Consider the following 14,660-nt stretch of genomic DNA (forward strand, 5'->3'; position numbering starts at 1 on the left):
CAAGCGGGGCTTGAACCACGCTCAACGACCAGCTCCAAAGAACAACCAAAGATCCAACGCACGCGACCACCATGAGTCGGGGTCCGTCGGGGATAGCGTGGAGTTTGAGGTGGTCTAAAAAGAACAAGCGGGGCTTGAACCACGCTCAACGACCAGCTCCAAAGAACAGCCAAAGATCCAAGGCACAAGGCACCCCGGTGCGCGGGCGGGCGGCGACGGCTCTGTCACCCATCTTATTCCACGATAATTATTACACATAATAATTTATCTTATTAAATACTTCATCAAAGAAGTTTATCATCCCCGATGTGAGATAATTAATACTCAAATAATTAATCTATTAGTTTTTCTCATAGCTCATTTCTAGCTTTATTGTGACTAACTTTAATATATTATTTATCACTTAATGGGAATCAAATTTGAGAAAATGAATATGCTCGGTCATCTACTCGGAACATAGATCGATGCTATTACATTAAATTTTATAAAATTAAATATCTTGTATTATTTATTATTAGTCAAAATTGTTTGACTAAGCACGGTATCAACATAGTCATGCTAAAATTGAGTTGTGACTCAGTCAACCCACATTGCACTTGCACATTTATGTACCTGCAAAATTGAGGTCGCCCAACACTTGGCTTACATGCAGCAAGAGCCAAGGGGTTTTGATATACATATATTCCCCCCTTCAACAATCTCTCTTCTCTCTCTCCAATGGATATATATTATAAAAATCACAACGGTAGAGCAATAATTATGGCAAAGCATAAAAGGTGGGAGTCATACAAATAAATCTCTTTGTCGAAAGGGAATGGATAAGCGCATCATGTTTACTATCCTATTTTTAAATGTTTTGTGCTACTATTTCATTCCACCAAAATTATACAACAATTATTTCATTAGACATAGACAAAGAATGGGTAAGTTTATCTATAGAAGTACTAGTAGTTTCATAAAATCATCAAAGTATGGTTTTACTTCTACCAAAAAACAAATGTTACCTAGGGAATAGGATTGATAATCTACCCGTGCAATAATTTTGTAGTATGCAATATAAGGTCAAAAAATCATACCCAATAATTCAACAATTCCATACCTAGAATTTGATTTTTGTTTTCTTTTCTATTTGGAATTGGATAAAATACACTTATTTAAGGGTAATGGTTGATGGGACATATATTTTATTTTTTATTTGGTGGTGAGCAAGGGAGCCCAATTCTGTGGGAAAATTGACTGTGACAAAACAAAACCAAACCGCCGAATAAGAAGGCAATCCTAAAATAATGCAATGTTCTATAGTGAATTGAAATGTATATAGAATCTTAGATATATTATTCGATTAATTAAAATTATAGTATCTGATAGTTTTGAACATCCATTAAGGATTGATTCGGACGGTCGAAGATGTGAACTTATTCATTCATCAAAATCACACCAATCAGTAGCCATAAATTGAAGTCCGCTTTAGAATATGTGCAATATTCTTGATAATTATCGATGGATATTGTCATAAATGTGTATGTATAATAGTCATTATTGACCAAGTCTGTTAAGAGTTAAGACTGCCGATCAGATGCGAGCACGAGTTATGCTCGACGAAATGACTCACTGCACACTCACACACCAGTTGTTTGATAAATTGCCACAATGAAATCACAATAATCTTTGAGGAGGAAAACTCTCGGCTTTATTTATAACTAGAATGGGAAGAACAAAGATAAAACAAATCCTCACGAAGGAGGCCTACGATATGAAATCGTCCTAAACCTGATCTCTCCAAGATGATTCTATATCTCTACGAGAGCTCCTATTTATAGACTATGTGGAAATTGAAATAAACAATGAAAACAAATCTTCATAACAAAAGCTGCCGAGATATTTGTGCCTAGCCCTACTTCAAAATCTTTCTCGCTATTCTTCCGGATTTGATGGCCAAACGACCTCCCGATCTCCTCTCCTGTAGACCTGCCATTTCGTATCAAAGTCCCATTATTGTTCTTGACCATATTCAATTCTTAACTGGATTTCAACAACTATACTGCTTCTGTACCACACAATGCATTTACATATTTTACCAAATTCTAGCACCAATTAGCTGGATATAGAAGGGGCCTAGATTCACACATAAATTCCACATAGTAGTTGGTGGAATTTATGATATCAACCCAAATACTACATACAGGCCAGCCATGTGGGACACAGTATGGAGGGAGTAGGGGCTACCAATTATTTTGTTTTTTTAAAAAATAATTTATGGAAATTAATAAAAATTGTCTTCAGTCCTTCACGAACTAATGTCTAAAAAATTACTCCGTATAAAAATAGTTGAGCTCCTGCCTCCTACCAACATTTTTTTTCTGTGTCCGCCATTCATATGCACTTTGCTCGATTGCCCTCAAGAATTAGTCGAAGCTTGAACCTCGCACAAGAGATTCTCCTTGTTCATCACATCGTGCTTGTTGGTTTCGCACCTCGTGCATGGCAATACTTCACCTTTCTACGAAGCTGTCGAGCCACTGTTCTTAGGTTTCCATGACCAAACCTGGGCGTGTTAACTTGAAAACTCTGGTGGATGATTTGTAGATACGCGACACAGTGGTAGCCTTCGAGCTCTATCTTTTCCGACAAATGGTCATTCCATCACCAATGGGAACCTACAATCAGCATTTGCAAATGAAAGTTGAAAAGACTTGTCTAGTTATTGATTCTGTTAAGAGAAATGTGCTAGGGCATACCATGCTAATGCTTACACGATCATCCTCCATCAATTTTCTATTGAAGTTTCTGATACTGATCGTCTTCGAGTCATTTATCTGTTCATTCAAAAACACATTTGGTTCAAACGAATTTTCTAAGTCAGTGGAAGTGTGCAAGTATGAGAAAAGTTGGAGCATAATTGACCAGTGGATCAGCGACCCTTCCGTGCCAGAGGACGTTGTCCATCACTATAACACCTCCGACTCTCACCTGTATGATGAAACAATGTGTAGTCAGAAAAGGTTTTTGAATGGCCTAGACTAGATATGCTGCTCGGGATGTTAAGCTACTAACCAGTTGCAGTAGCAATTCAAAATAATCCTGGTACATTTTCTTCTCAGCATCAACAAAAGCAAAATCATAGCTGCAGAGTTTAAAAACCATGGTTAGTCGAACGTATGATAGACGTAGATTATAGCAGCTGAAAAATGAAAAAAAAGAAACATAGAAACGTGAACGAAATTTTTTCAAGGGCAAGTTAGAGAAGAAAAGAAGGTGAATGGGTTATAAGAGAAGTCAGAAATTGACCCAAATACTAAAATATGAGTCAGTCACATAAACATGATTAAAATTGCTGAAATTCAATGAATTTCCATACAACTAAAGAGCCAATATTTAGATATTTAGACAAGAACAAACCTGCTAGCTTCGCCATTCTGAACCAAGGACTTCAGAGTATCAGCTGCTAACCCATGTTTGACAATCACCTAAATCACAAAAATGCTACATGGTGAATAAATCTCTACGGCATAGGTCCTGCAACTATATATAGTCAATACACATTTAAGACTTATATAAAGTCAATTCTTTTGTAAATGCTATGGAATATGTGCTTGATCAATGGAGCAGTAGCAGGTTGTGAGGCAAGTTACCATCAGTGGGTTTAACCGACATTTATAAGATGAGTTAATAATCTCAGATCCTCTTATAAACCTGCTACTTTGGTGATTAAAGGTAATAAAATGCTCACAGCAGCATAGGTATCGTAACCAACAACACCAGCCCAGAAACATTAAACATTGTAATCAACCAACATACCTTCTCTGAAACACCTGCACGATCATAGTACCTTTGTGCAACTTCTAGAGATTTTGCGTCTCTCTCGCATGCCACCAGCTGACCTCCTTCTGGTAGTACCAAAGCAACTGCAAGGGATGAGTAACCCTGGCACATATGTGAAGTTTAAAAATTAAGTGAACAGACACCATCTTTGCCATTCACGAACTATTAGAGGCAGACATTTGCCAAAGGAATATAACAAACTTTAAAATAAGACTATAAGGCCTTGCTTAACTGGGAGGATAACACAAAGCCAATTGTTTTGGACTTGGTGATTAATTGGGTGATATTTATCCCACCTAAAGAGGTGGAGTGCATTCATCCTCTCTTGGTTAGAGCATTAAAATATTCCTGAATTATCTCTGTAAGTTTAGATCATTTTCAACATTCAATCTACTCATATTTAAATCAATCAAACTATAAATTAACAAAGCAAACACATACTAAGAGCTTGTAAGGGAGGGCTTCCAAAAGCAATCGACAACTTCATGAGTTTTGGGATCAAAATACAAACAAGGTCATTTTCAACAAACTGATAGGATTATAGACTGTAAGGCTAACCGTGTACCAAGACACTACAATTCAATATCCTCAAGGAACAATGCTTGTTTGAGCTTTCAAACTGCAAACTAGTAATATACACGTGTGTGTGTGTGGAAAAAAGAAACTAATCCAGGATGCATACAGTGTAGACACCAACTTCGATACACTTCTCTGCTCCCATAATCTGGACAAGCATTGCAAGAAGCTGTGCTTGATCAGGAGATACCTATAACCGAAACGAAACACTAGGAATTAAGACACCCACACTATATAATCATTCCACTGGGGAAATTTAGAAGCTAGTAGCGTAACACCATTAAAAAAAACAAGCCGTAAATTAAGTCAAGCACATGAAAACCTGCATCTGGCTGCCATGCCTAGTAGCAGTTTCCTCTCGGAGCTCACGCAGTATCTGAAACACGAAAAATGAACAAATTTGACCACAAAAGTATTAAGACCAGATAATGAAAAGATAAAAGTGGCAACCTTAGGCTCTCTGGTATTAGCCAATAAGTAGTCATACAGCCGAGGATTCACACTAATGACTTCCTTGCGCCCATAACTCTCATCAGCTACCACAACCGTGTCTGAATTTGGAACAGACTTCAATGCCTTCAAGCGGCAAGCAACGCCCCTGCTCACGATCAACCCCCTTGCAGGGATGGGGATGGAGTGTCTCGGCGATCGAAGCGCTATCAGCGGATTCGAGCATTGGTGCACAAACCCTAAGCCACTCGACATTGCAAAATCCTAACGAATTCAAGGCTTATGAGGTTAGACCACCATTTCCTCACAGTGCAGAAGTTTCCCCTAATTCAGGAGCTTCGGAAATTGTTCATATAATGATGGGCGGTTTAAAACAATATGATTATTAACACGTCAAGAGCAGTAGAACAGTGTCAGACAAACAATTTGGGGGAAATAAAAAGAAAAAAAAATACAGTGATGCTTATCATCAATTAGAGAACACGCAGTAATTTCAGCCTCACGAATCAACAAATTTATTTACTCTATCAGAACAATATTTCAACTTGAAAGTAATAATTAAGTTGAGAGGAATTCACCTTCAGCTGGTTTGAAGAATATTAAACTCGAACAACGAATGAAGATAAATTGAGTTGATGATGATGATATATTGATATTAATGAAATTAATAGTCATAATTAGGTAGTATTAATTTTAATTAATATAGCCACAAATCAAATTAAGATCAAGGAGAAGCGCTACGTATTGATATTTTGAATGCGCCAACTCAAGACAAAAATGGCTAACCTTGACCTACCGTCGAAGCGGATCGATCTCCTGCCTTTCATGGTCGTCCTTCTCATCGTTGCCCACGTCATCGCATTTGTCAGTATCCACACTCCTCAAATTGAACTCATCTATCTTTAATTTTGTCGCTGTGTTGATGTGAATATCCTTATCACTTTTTGTAATGCTATCAGATACGCGACTCAATCTTGTTATCACAACGAGATCGATTCCGGAACGAGAAGAACGAATACTTGATATGAAAATGAATAAGCAAAAACAATTCTTGGAGAGTCAATGGAAATCTTGTGTTTTATTTGTGTGGAAGATTACAAAACTCTTGGATGAAAAATTCTCTTTTCTTTTTCCACAGCTCGGCTCTATTTAACTAGTTCAACCTAACGGCTTTCATTTAAAGCTAACTAACTAGTCGCATCCGACGACGTGCATCAGTTAATAACAACTGTCAACTCCGAACTCGTTTAAGTTCGGCCAACACCGAACACGTTTAAGTTCGGCCAACACCGAACACCAACACCGAGCACTGAGCACCGAGCTCAACACCGAACATTGAGCTCGGTTAATCCCTGAGCACGACTACAAACTCGACCAATCACCGAGCATGATTGCAGTTCGTCAGATCACCGAACAGCATATCGGTCCCTAATCGCCGAACAGTATATTGGTAACCGAACTGAACTGATTGTGCAGTTTTGCCCCAATCCTCATAACAAATCTCCACCTTGGGACATAACTGGACAATCCATAGATTTCATCCATCTTCCACAATCACTCCAGCTGAATCAGATTCACCAAATCCATGCAATACTTCAACTTAAGTCCGGGCAACACCTTTGTTAGCATATCAGCTGCATTGTGCTCAGTAGCTACCTTTTCAATCTTCACTGAGCCCATTTCAACTTCATCCCTCACAAAATGAAGCTTAACATCCACATGCTTGCTCCTCTCATGGAATGTCTGATGTTTTGACAAACATATGGCACTATTTGAATCACATAATACAGTCACAGCTCCTTGATCAACTCCAAAATCCGAGCAGATTCCTTTCAGCCACATGCTCTCCTTTACGGCCTCAGCCATGGAAATATATTCTGCCTCAGTTGTTGAGAGTGCCACCACAGATTGCAAACTCGACTTCCAACTTACAGCAGCTCCATACATGCAGAAAACATAGCCGGATTGGGACTTCCTTGTGTCAATGTTAGTAGCAAAATCAGAATCACAATATCCCAATAGAGGCTGTGCATCAAAATTCTTACTTCCATCAAACAGTATGCCATAATCCTGAGTACCATTCAGATACCTTAGTATCCATTTTAAAGCATGCCAATGCTCCATACCTGGATCTGCCATGTATCTGCTCACAACACTTATGGCTTGGCTGATGTCTGGCCTTGTACACACCATGGTGTACATGATGCTTCCCACTATGTTTGCATATGGGATTTTATCCATCTCTCTTCTCTGACTATCATCTTTAGGGCACTGATTTACACTGAGCTTAAACTGCTGGCTCAGGGGCACACTCACTGGTTTGCTTTTATCCATCTGAAATTTCTTGATCACATTCCTGATGTAATCTTTCTGAGTTAGCCATATCCTTTTCTTGTCTCTATCCCTTATGATCTCCATTCCAAGGATCTTCTTTGCATCTCCAAGATCCTTCATATCAAATTCAGATTTCAGATCACCTTTCACTAACTCCACCTCTTCCTTATGCTCTGCAGAGATCAGCATATCATCTACATACAATAGTAGATATGCCACAGCAACTCCACCTCTTCTCTTGATGAAGACACAATGATCATACAAAGACTTCTCAAAACCGATCTTATGCATGAACTCATTGAACCTGAGATACCACTGTCTTGAACTTTGTTTTAGACCATACAAGCTTCTTTTCAGCAAACACACCTTTCCTTCATTTCCTGGTTGGACAAAACCAGGAGGCTGCTCCATGTAAATTTTCTCTTCGAGCTCTCCATGAAGAAAGGCTGTTTTGACATCGAGTTGCTGCAATTCCCAATTTCTCTGAGCAACAATGGCAAGTAGAATCCTGATGGAGCTATGCTTTACCACAGGGGAGAATATTTCATTATAATCTACTCCCTCCTTTTGTGTAAAGCCTTTGGCCACCAACCTGGCTTTAAATCTGATTTGATTGTTGTTGAAGGCCTCAATTTTCTTCTTAAAAATCCATTTACAACCAACTGTTTTCTGATCAGTTGGCCTCAACACCAAAATCCATGTGTGATTTTTGTACAAGCTATCAATCTCCTCCTGCATGGCTAATAGCCACTGATCCTTCTCCGGACTCCTTATTGCTTCCTTGTAATTTGAAGGCTCATGATAGTCCATCTCCTCAGCTATGGCCAGTGCATAGTGCATCATATCAAAATCCTGAAATCTGGAAGGGAGCTTGATCCTTCTTCTGGTTCTGTCTCTTGCAACCAGTCTCTGTGGAGTCTTGATGTTACTTTCATGTTCAGAGGATCCACCAACACTGGTTTCTTGTGAATTTCTCACAGTATCTGGTGGACTTCTTACAGCATCAGATGAGGATTCCCTCTGACCCTCCACCTCAAACTCAACAGTCTGAACTTGCTTCATGAAGAAAGGCATTTCAGATTCCCTGAAAATAACATCCCTACTGATGACAACCTTCTTATTCCCTTCCTCACAGCACCATAATCTGTAACCTTTAACTCCAACCTGATAGCCTATCATCACACATCTGAGAGCCCTTGGTTCCAGCTTTCCTTGTTTGATGTGAGCATATGCTCTACACCCAAATGGTCTTAATTTTGAATAGTCTCCATAAGATCCATACCATCTACTATCCGGAGTCTGATTTTCAATGGCAGCAGAGGGGCATTTGTTGATTAAAACAACAGCTGTGGAGGCTGCTTCTGCCCAAAATGGTTTTGACATTCCAGATGCTATCAACATGCATCTTACCCTTTCAAGAATGGTTCTATTTATTCTCTCGGCGACCCCATTTTGTTGTGGGTTGTGAGGCACCGTTCTATGCCTTTTAATTCCTTTTCTCTTGCAAAACTCATCAAACTCATGGGACAAAAATTCCAGCCCATTGTCAGTTCTTAGGCATCTCAAAGGCTTCCCCTTTTCTAGCTCAACTGCAGTACACCACTCCTGAAATTTCTTGAAGGTCTCTGACTTTTCTTTCATGATCATTATCCAAACCTTTCTTGAAAAATCATCAACAAATGATAAGAAATACCTGCCTCCTCCAATGCTATTTACTGGTGCAGGGCCCCATATGTCACTGTGAACATATTGGAGAGGTTGTGTTGAGTTATGTTTGCCCACTCCATATGGCAGCTTCTTGTTTTTGCCAAGAATGCATTCTTCACACGATCCAATGGCTCTTTGTATCTCTGAATCAGCCATCTGAATAATGCCTTGCTTTACCAGCTGCATCAGCCCAGTGTCCCCCACATGGCCCAGCCTAGCATGCCAATTGATGGTCTTTTGTGTGTTGTTAGCTGTTCCAGCAACTGCCTCAGCTTTCAGATAATAGAGCACATTGTTTCTGACAGCCTTCATGATCATTTGGCCATCCTTTTTGACAAGCATCTCTCCACCAAAGAGAGTCAATTCATAGCCATTCTTCTCAAGAAGACCCAAGGATATAAGATTCCTTTTAATGGATGGGATGTATCTCACATCAGTGAGAGTTCTGAAAATTCCATTGTCCATTCTCAAACATATGCTCCCAACACCCCTTACATCACACACATGGTCATCTCCCAGCAACACCGAGCCTTCAGATTCCTTTAAATCTTGGAACCAGTCGAGATTGGAGGACATATGGAAACTGCAGCCTGAGTCCATGATCCATAGCCTTGATAATGGGCTATCCTCCACCACATTGAGAGCTCTTGCCTCTTCAATTTCCTCAGTGATAGCTGCTGTACCATCTCCTTTGTGATTTTCAGATTGCTTTTTCTTCCAAGCAAAACAATTTTGCTTGATGTGTCCTGGTTTCTTACACCAGAAGCAGCTTCTAGATTCCTTTTGATCTCCTTCCTTAGATGATCTTGGCTTCCACTTGTCAGATGGGGGTTTCTTGAATTTGAATTGTTTCTTTGAAGTTGCCTTCACATTGAGGCTTTCAGCAGCTTGATCGATTGGCTTGCTGACACATTTCTGCATTGCCTTCAGCTTTAATGCAGAAAATACCTCCTCCAAAGTCACTTTCGAATCCCTTCCAAGAAGTATTGAGTCTTTGAATTGCTCAAAACTCTGAGGCAGAGCATTCAATAACATCAAAGCTTTATCATCATCTTTCATGGGATCATCCACACCCTCAAGATCATCTATATACTTTCGAAAATCTTCCAGCTGATCCGCCAGATTCTTGGAGTCAGAAAATCTAAAGTTGAACAATCTTTGCTTGAGATGCAACCTATTGGAGATTGACTTCTCCATATATATTTTCTCCAATTTCTCCCACACTCCCGCGGCATCATCCTCTTTCTGAACCTCCCTCAAGACTCTATCGCTGAGGCACAAGACAATCGAGCTATACGCCTTGTATTCCAGTTCTTGACATTTCGCCGCATCCATCCCTTGAATCTCTTTCTTGTCCGTCTTGGATTTCACATAATCCCAGACGCCTTGCTGCATCAGAACAGCTCTCATCTTCAATCTCCACAGGCCGAAATCATTTTCGCCGGTGAATTTCTCAACGTCGAACTTTGCGGTAGACATTGTTGAATTCGTCGTCCTTCTTCGATTCCCACAGACGGCGCCAATTTGTAATGCTATCAGATACGCGACTCAATCTTGTTATCACAACGAGATCGATTCCGGAACGAGAAGAACGAATACTTGATATGAAAATGAATAAGCAAAAACAATTCTTGGAGAGTCAATGGAAATCTTGTGTTTTATTTGTGTGGAAGATTACAAAACTCTTGGATGAAAAATTCTCTTTTCTTTTTCCACAGCTCGGCTCTATTTAACTAGTTCAACCTAACGGCTTTCATTTAAAGCTAACTAACTAGTCGCATCCGACGACGTGCATCAGTTAATAACAACTGTCAACTCCGAACTCGTTTAAGTTCGGCCAACACCGAACACGTTTAAGTTCGGCCAACACCGAACACCAACACCGAGCACTGAGCACCGAGCTCAACACCGAACATTGAGCTCGGTTAATCCCTGAGCACGACTACAAACTCGACCAATCACCGAGCATGATTGCAGTTCGTCAGATCACCGAACAGCATATCGGTCCCTAATCGCCGAACAGTATATTGGTAACCGAACTGAACTGATTGTGCAGTTTTGCCCCAATCCTCATAACACTTTTTTTTGGCTGATTTAGGTTTACTGGTTTTACAAATTAGCTACTGATAAGACATCGAAGAAAAAGAAGCACTAGTGACAGCAGAGGAAAATCGGCGAAGGAAGTGAAAATTGAATGTTTTTTATTCTCGTTTTTGATTAATTTTCTGAGTATTGTTCGATTAGTAAGTCTCATCTATGAATTGATTGTTCAAAGTTGTTACAAAAAGGAATTTTATGTGAAATGATTGCGATTTGAGTACTGCATTTGCATTGATTCACTATAAGTTCTTACATTGTGATATGCTACTTCACTCAGTCATTTCAACAAACAGTTTGTGGGCTCGGTCTCAGAGACCTATACTCCCCTCTCTCTTTCGATGTTCATGCAAATCAAATGATGCTTTTACTTCAGTTTCTTCGCGTGAGGATTGCAATGATTTTCTGCCATGGCTTGGAAACAAGGCTGGATGTGAAATTTCTTCGTTACTTTCGATTGGGAAATCGGCCTATGGTAGGGCATTGTGTGCTGCTAAGGATATACAAAGTGGGGATTGTCTGTTGAAGGTTCCGTATAGCGTGCAGCTCGCCCCGGATAATCTCCCCCCGGGAATAGCTTGTTTGCTGGGAGATGAAGTTGGTGATGTTGCTAAAGTTGCTTTGCTCATTCTCTATGAGAAACAGTTGGGGAAGAAGTCAGAGTGGGCGCCTTATATCAGCCGGCTTCCTCTGCCCGCGGATATGCATAGCTCGGTATTCTGGAGTGATGAAGAACTGGAGATGATTCGACTGAGTGCTCTGTATGAAGAAACTCTCAAACAGAAGAAGCAGATTGAGAAACACTTCTTTGCTGTTAAGCTGGTTTCTGATAACTTTCCTACGAGATTACAGAATATCACGTTGCAGGATTTCACGTACGCTTATGGATTAGTTACTTCTCGAGCATGGGTGAGCTCGAGGGGTGTTTCCATGATTCCCTTTGCAGATTTCTTGAATCACGATGGCACTTTAGATTCGTATGTTTTGAGTGATGAAGGCAGACAGCATTCGGAGGTGATAGCTGATCGCGATTTCGCTCCAGGCGATGAGGTCCTGATAAGATATGGAAAGTTTTCGAATGCTACACTCCTTCTGGATTTTGGTTTTACTGTTTCTTGCAACTGCTATGACCAAGTTCGTGTTGAGCTTAATGTGCCCCAACACAATGCTCTCTACACGCAGAAGTTGGAGGTTCTTGGCAGAGATCGCACACCAAGGATCAAGGATGATAACGAGTTCACATACTACGAAAATTCTTTCACGATCAGAGAAGTAGGAAGTGGTAGCAGGTGGGGGAAGGGGATCCCCCAATCACTCCGTGCATTTGCTCGTATCATGGCTTGCGATTCTCAGCAAGAATTACACGACCTGGCGAAGGAAGCTGCAGAGAATGATGGAAGGCTGGCTCGGAAGCCACTGAAGAACAAGAACAGAGAGCTCGCAGCCCATCAGCTGTTGCTTTCTGAGATGTCTCGTTTGATAAAAGATCACGATGAACACATCAAGTCGCTGGCTTCAACGCCTCCCACTCTACGGGAGAAGAGTGCTCTGAGGCAGAAACTAGCAACAGATCTCCTGAGTGGTGAACTACGAGTGCTGGAGTCGGCTTCTGCTTGGCTCGAGAGCTACTGTTCGAGGTTGTGAAACAGACATTGAAGGGTTACTATGATTCTGCAATACAAGGTAAAAACTATACAACTTTACTTAGTCTCGATTGTTTACTTTTTACTAGTATTCTAGAAAATTATGTGTATTATTTATCAACAATTAATGAGACTATTAATTCACTAATGTGTTTTGATTGCTTAATATGGATGGCTTAGATTTGAAGGGTGTTAGTTATTCTGGATTGGAAAGCTCTTTATCTTGCTTTCAAACTTGTTTTTTCCTTCCTTTCTTTTCTTTACGTCACTAGTTTATTAGGGACCATTTTTTGCCAAACGTAATATTTACGGCTATATTTAGAATGAGTTAAATCGTTTTCAATTGAATTAATATATTAATGAATGACGACCATTCTACGAATTGATGTATGAGTCTTGTACACTAGTGTTTGGTGGAGTAGTAATATTTTGGGAACCGGGTACCCGATTATATACTTTGGCAAATTGTCGAAAAAAAATCATGAAATTTTGTCTAATTATGACAAGTCATACGGTTTTAGAAATCAGCTACAAAATCCATAAAGTTTGGATTTGTTTACAATTATCACATGGTGAAACATGGTGAAATATTTTTAGGTTTACAATTATCACATGGTGAAACATGGTGAAATATTTTTAGTGGAAGTCACTGCTGATGAGTTAAACGATGTTGCCATTCATATCAAAAGCAACATCGTTTGATTGAAGAACATTGACATTATATTACTGGTAATCGAATTTTCACTATTGCAAACAAATTAAAATTTCATAGTTTTTTATCAGTCCTTCAATAAAAAAAAAATTTGTACTATTCCCGACTATAGAATATTGCGCCTTTTGGACTATGATTATTCATACTTTTATCTGTCTTATTCATGAAATATTTGTGCACGAATTTGTGTCAATTTTTTGTTGCCTTCTTCTTCGAAAGTGGGTAGGTAACTCATAACTGACTAAAGTGCCATTTCCAATATTAATAAAGAAAACGATTTTTAAATCACCCAAATTGTAGCTAAAATTAAAATTAGAGGTGCCACATTAAATTCATGAGAATTCGATTCGTGGCACATACATCATTATAGTATATCAATTACTATAAGTTTTTGCAGTGGGAAAATAATGGGTTCTCAACTTTAATGCCACCCTACAATTTAATTGGGGGAATAATTTATAATTATATATCACATGGCATGGTTGTACAAAGATTGTGACACATCTAATTGATTCCTTCCTTGCGCCTTTATTTCTAAAGCAACATAATCATCTTATTAATTATTTTTCCCTTTTTGTCATCTTTAAACCAAATATTTCTAGCATGCAATATTTACAGACTCATTAGAGCTTGTAAAGTTATATTATATGCGTCCAATATTTATGATTCTGGACAGCTGCAAATAGATGAATTCCAACTCAATTGTTTTTGCCCCTTAGGCAGAAGCTGATGGACAGGACCCATAGTTGGTCTCATCGACACCTTACTTTTGGGGGCCGTATTGCTCTGATTAAGAGCACCTTAGCCGCCATCCCACTACACATCTTACAGGTCATTAGCCATCTGCTTGGCTTTCTGGATGAGTTGGAGCAGATATTTGCTAGATACTTTTGGGGCTGTTGGGTTACAAACCTATCCCACATCGGATGAGTGAGGGAAGTTGGAAGGTGTATATAATTCCTGTCCAACCCCAATTAGTTTGAGGCCTTTTGGGAGTGACCCAAAAACAAATCCGTGCGGGCTTGACCCAAAGCGGACAATATCAAACTAATGTTGCAGTCGACGATCCTAACAAGTGGTATCAGAGCCCAGGTGGCTATGGGTTGTGCCTGGATGAGCCCCGGTTAGGGTCGGGCCCTGAAGGACTCGGATTAGAGTCGGGCCCAGGATGACCCAGGGGCCAGGGCTGGAACAACCCATGTTCGTGTCGACTGCGTTCCCGATGTGGTCTCGGTTCGAGGGGAGGTTTGTTGGGTTACAAACCTATCCCACATCGGATGAGTGAGGGAAGTTGGAAGGTGTATATAATTCCTGTCCAA

The 14,660-nt window shown here is 39.9% G+C and overlaps 2 protein-coding genes across 6 annotated transcripts; one reads left to right on the forward strand and one right to left on the reverse strand.

Annotated features, from left to right (window-relative positions):
- Positions 1-1,821: 1,821 nt before the first annotated feature.
- LOC121783251 (O-methyltransferase MdmC-like) lies at positions 1,822-5,740 on the reverse strand. 5 transcript variants are annotated; one of them, XR_006046555.1, is made up of 11 exons: positions 5,427-5,624; positions 4,849-5,112; positions 4,721-4,774; positions 4,505-4,588; positions 3,799-3,924; positions 3,400-3,467; positions 3,055-3,124; positions 2,905-2,970; positions 2,739-2,816; positions 2,348-2,657; positions 1,822-1,968 (listed from the first exon to the last, which is right to left on the reverse strand). XR_006046555.1 is itself a non-coding variant. In XM_042181269.1 (10 exons), the coding sequence occupies exons 2-10, from the start codon at positions 5,101-5,103 to the stop codon at positions 2,616-2,618; spliced, it is 843 nt and encodes a 280-aa protein (XP_042037203.1). In that variant the 5' UTR covers positions 5,104-5,112; positions 5,635-5,740; the 3' UTR covers positions 2,224-2,615. The 5 variants fall into 5 exon arrangements, 4 of the variants coding, with proteins under 4 accessions (XP_042037203.1, XP_042037202.1, XP_042037201.1 ...); XM_042181269.1 differs by lacking the exons at positions 1,822-1,968; positions 5,427-5,624 and adding an exon at positions 5,635-5,740 and having other exon boundaries at positions 2,224-2,657; XM_042181268.1 differs by lacking the exons at positions 1,822-1,968; positions 5,427-5,624 and adding an exon at positions 5,645-5,731 and having other exon boundaries at positions 2,224-2,657.
- A 5,253-nt stretch (positions 5,741-10,993) lies between these two features.
- LOC121783748 (actin-histidine N-methyltransferase-like) lies at positions 10,994-12,773 on the forward strand. The gene has a single exon (XM_042181917.1). The coding sequence runs from the start codon at positions 11,251-11,253 to the stop codon at positions 12,628-12,630; it is 1,380 nt and encodes a 459-aa protein (XP_042037851.1). The 5' UTR covers positions 10,994-11,250; the 3' UTR covers positions 12,631-12,773.
- The last annotated feature ends 1,887 nt before the right edge of the window (positions 12,774-14,660 follow it).

Source organism: Salvia splendens, chromosome 21, assembly GCF_004379255.2.
Source record: "Salvia splendens isolate huo1 chromosome 21, SspV2, whole genome shotgun sequence".
Taxonomy (NCBI): Eukaryota; Viridiplantae; Streptophyta; class Magnoliopsida; order Lamiales; family Lamiaceae; genus Salvia; species Salvia splendens.

Bases quoted from the DNA above. Each gene is read 5' to 3' on its own strand.
- LOC121783251 (XM_042181269.1), bottom strand. From the start codon at position 5,103: ATGTCGAGTGGCTTAGGGTTTGTGCACCAATGCTCGAATCCGCTGATA. The intron at 2,971-3,054 runs GTTAGTAGCTTA...TTCATCATACAG, and splicing joins TTGAATTGCTACTGCAACTG to GTGAGAGTCGGAGGTGTTAT. The intron at 2,817-2,904 runs GTCAATTATGCT...TTGAATGAACAG, and splicing joins GAAGGGTCGCTGATCCACTG to ATAAATGACTCGAAGACGAT.
- LOC121783748 (XM_042181917.1), top strand. From the start codon at position 11,251: ATGCTACTTCACTCAGTCATTTCAACAAACAGTTTGTGGGCTCGGTCT.